The sequence below is a fragment of the Helianthus annuus genome, chromosome 5 (assembly GCF_002127325.2).
Source record: "Helianthus annuus cultivar XRQ/B chromosome 5, HanXRQr2.0-SUNRISE, whole genome shotgun sequence".
Classification (NCBI taxonomy): domain Eukaryota; kingdom Viridiplantae; phylum Streptophyta; class Magnoliopsida; order Asterales; family Asteraceae; genus Helianthus; species Helianthus annuus.
Genome location: NC_035437.2, coordinates 115,827,974 through 115,830,465, shown reverse-complemented (window position 1 = coordinate 115,830,465; position 2,492 = coordinate 115,827,974). Strand labels below are relative to the sequence as shown.

Genomic DNA, 2,492 nt, shown 5'->3' with positions numbered 1-2,492 from the left:
GGGCTCTTAGGGGCTGTTTGGTAGCCTCTGAATGGTCATTAAGAGGCTACCTCTTAATGGAACCATTAAGAATTTTATCAATGAGAATGAAGAAGAATGTGACATGTGATGATTTACCATTCAGAGGTTACCTCTTAACCATTCAGACTTGAGGTTACCTCTTATTCATTCAGAGGTTTTAAACCATTAAGAGGTATCATCTGAATAGTCATTAAGAGTCTACCAAACAGCCCCTTAGATGATGACAATGAATACGTTGAGGTCATTAAAGAAGCAAGTTTCGAAGGACATGCTGGGTATCTCCGAGCGTTATTTGCTACCTTGCTGTTGTCAAATACACTTTCATGGCTAGAGTTGGTGTGGGAGAACACGTGGAAATACTTAGCATATGATATTTTATATAGACGTCAAAAAGAAACAAATATTTCAGGTTCTCAGCTGTCTTTTTATTTTACATTCTACTTTTCGGTTTGATTATTAACGGCATTATTTTTTTCATTTGTTAGGTTTAGTGCTTCCTGAACATCAAATTAAGAACCTTACTTTGTTGGAAATTGAAAAATATTTAGTTTCGAATGGTTCGTCGTTACGAGGATTTAGCACGATGCCTTTCCCTGATGACGATTCGTTACGTGATGCTACTAATCGTCTAATCAATGAAGTGCTATCACATAACGTAGATGAAGTACAAGTTGAGTTTAATAAGTTGCATCAATCTCTGACGGATGAACAACGAGCGGTTTTTGACGAAATAATGGCAGCAGTTGCAAGCCGTAAAGGAGGCTTATTTTTCGTCTATGGTTACGGTGGAACTGGAAAAACGTTCTTATGGAAGACTTTGGCTTCAGCAGTTCGATGTAGAGGTGAGATAGTTTTAAATGTTGCTTCAAGTGGTATTGTTTCGTTATTACTTTCTCGTGGAAGGACAGCCCATTCTCACTTCCATATCCCAATTAATCTCACTGAAGATTCGATGTGTCATATTAAGCCAAATAGTGATATCGCCAAATTATTAAAGGAAACACAATTGATCATATCGGACGAAGCACCGATGGTCCACAAACATGCCTTTGAAGCTTTAGATAGGATGATGTCTGACGTATTTTCTGACGGTAGGAGTATTCGTTCTGATGTTCCGTTTGGAGGGAAAGTTTTTGTATTCAGCGGTGACTTTAGACAAATCCTACCAGTTATTCCTAATGGTACTAGACAACAAATAGTTTGTGTGTCTTTAAGCTCTTCATATATATGGTCAAAGTGCAAACTGTTAAGATTGACTAAAAACATGCGCCTAACAATTGGAGCTGAAAGTTCTGATATGGACTCTATCAGGGATTTTGCAAAATGGCTGCTTGATATTGGTGAAGGTAAGTTGGGAGATGATAATGATGGTGAAGCAATTATTGAGATACCAGATGATCTATTAATCAACGATATTTCTGATCCGATACAAAGCTTAATTGACTTCGTATACCCTTCAGTTATGGAACAATTTCGGAATCCTGTTTTTTTTTTCTGAGCAAGCAATTCTAGCACCAAAAAATGACGTAGTTCATGAAATTAACGATCGATTGCTTTCGTTATTTCCAGGTGATGCCAAAGAGTATTTGAGCTCCGATAGCATATGTCAAACTGAACAAATGTTGTATTCATTTCAAGAAGGTTTATACTCAACAGAAAATTTGAATGCACTTAAGATTTCTGGCTTGCCTAATCATAGATTAGTTCTTAAAGTTGGTGATCCTGTCATATGCTTCTCCGAAACATCGATCAACAGAAAGGCTTATGTAACGGTACAAGGCTACAAATTACATTTCTAGGTAAATGAGTAATAGAAGCTGAAGTAATATTTGGCGATAATATCGGCACAAGAGTATTTATTCCAAGGCTTAATATGATTCAGTTCGACAAAAAAATACCATTTGAATTCCAACAAAGACAATTTCTTTTATCAGTTTGTTTTGCCATGACAATTAACAAGAGTCAAGGACAATCCTTATCAAAAGTTGGTCTGTATTTGAAAGATCATGTTTTCACTCATGGTCAGTTGTACGTTGCATTATCAACGGTCAAGACCAGAGAAGGAGTTAAAATATTGATATTCGACGCCGATGGAAAACCAACAAATATGACTTCTAATTTCGTCTATAAAGAAGTTTTTGGTAGCTTATAATGTAAACTGTTGATTTTTTATTCCATTAATATGTCACTCGTTTTTTATCATTTTAAGTATGTATTGCTCATAAATAATAAGTATATTAATAACTTTCTCCAGCCCGGGAAACTATCCCGGGTGATAACCTAGTTAAAGTATATACAAAAATAGAACTTATATGATTAAAATTTGATTAAACTAAAAGGATTATTGTTTAGTTGCTACTCAAAAAGAAAAAAAGATTTATTTAAATAACTTGGGTTATGTTTAAAACAAGGAAAATAATTAAAGGGAAAAAGAGATGAAAATGGTAGCAGGAATACCTAAAACCAATAAT

General features: G+C 35.0%; 1 protein-coding gene across 1 annotated transcript; it reads left to right on the top strand.

Moving 5' to 3' along the window:
• The first annotated feature begins 604 nt into the window (after positions 1 to 604).
• Positions 605 to 1,820, top strand: LOC110943465 (ATP-dependent DNA helicase pif1-like). Its single transcript, XM_022185214.1, has 2 exons — positions 605 to 1,367; positions 1,591 to 1,820. Exons 1-2 carry the CDS (start codon positions 605 to 607, stop codon positions 1,818 to 1,820), a joined length of 993 nt encoding a protein of 330 aa, XP_022040906.1.
• Positions 1,821 to 2,492: the final 672 nt, after the last annotated feature.

What these genes read in the sequence shown, in the direction of transcription:
- LOC110943465 (XM_022185214.1), top strand. Translation starts at nt 605, where the DNA reads ATGCCTTTCCCTGATGACGATTCGTTACGTGATGCTACTAATCGTCTA. An exon ending in GCTGCTTGATATTGGTGAAG is followed by an intron (nt 1,368 to 1,590) that starts GTAAGTTGGGAG and finishes CGTTATTTCCAG; the next exon opens with GTGATGCCAAAGAGTATTTG.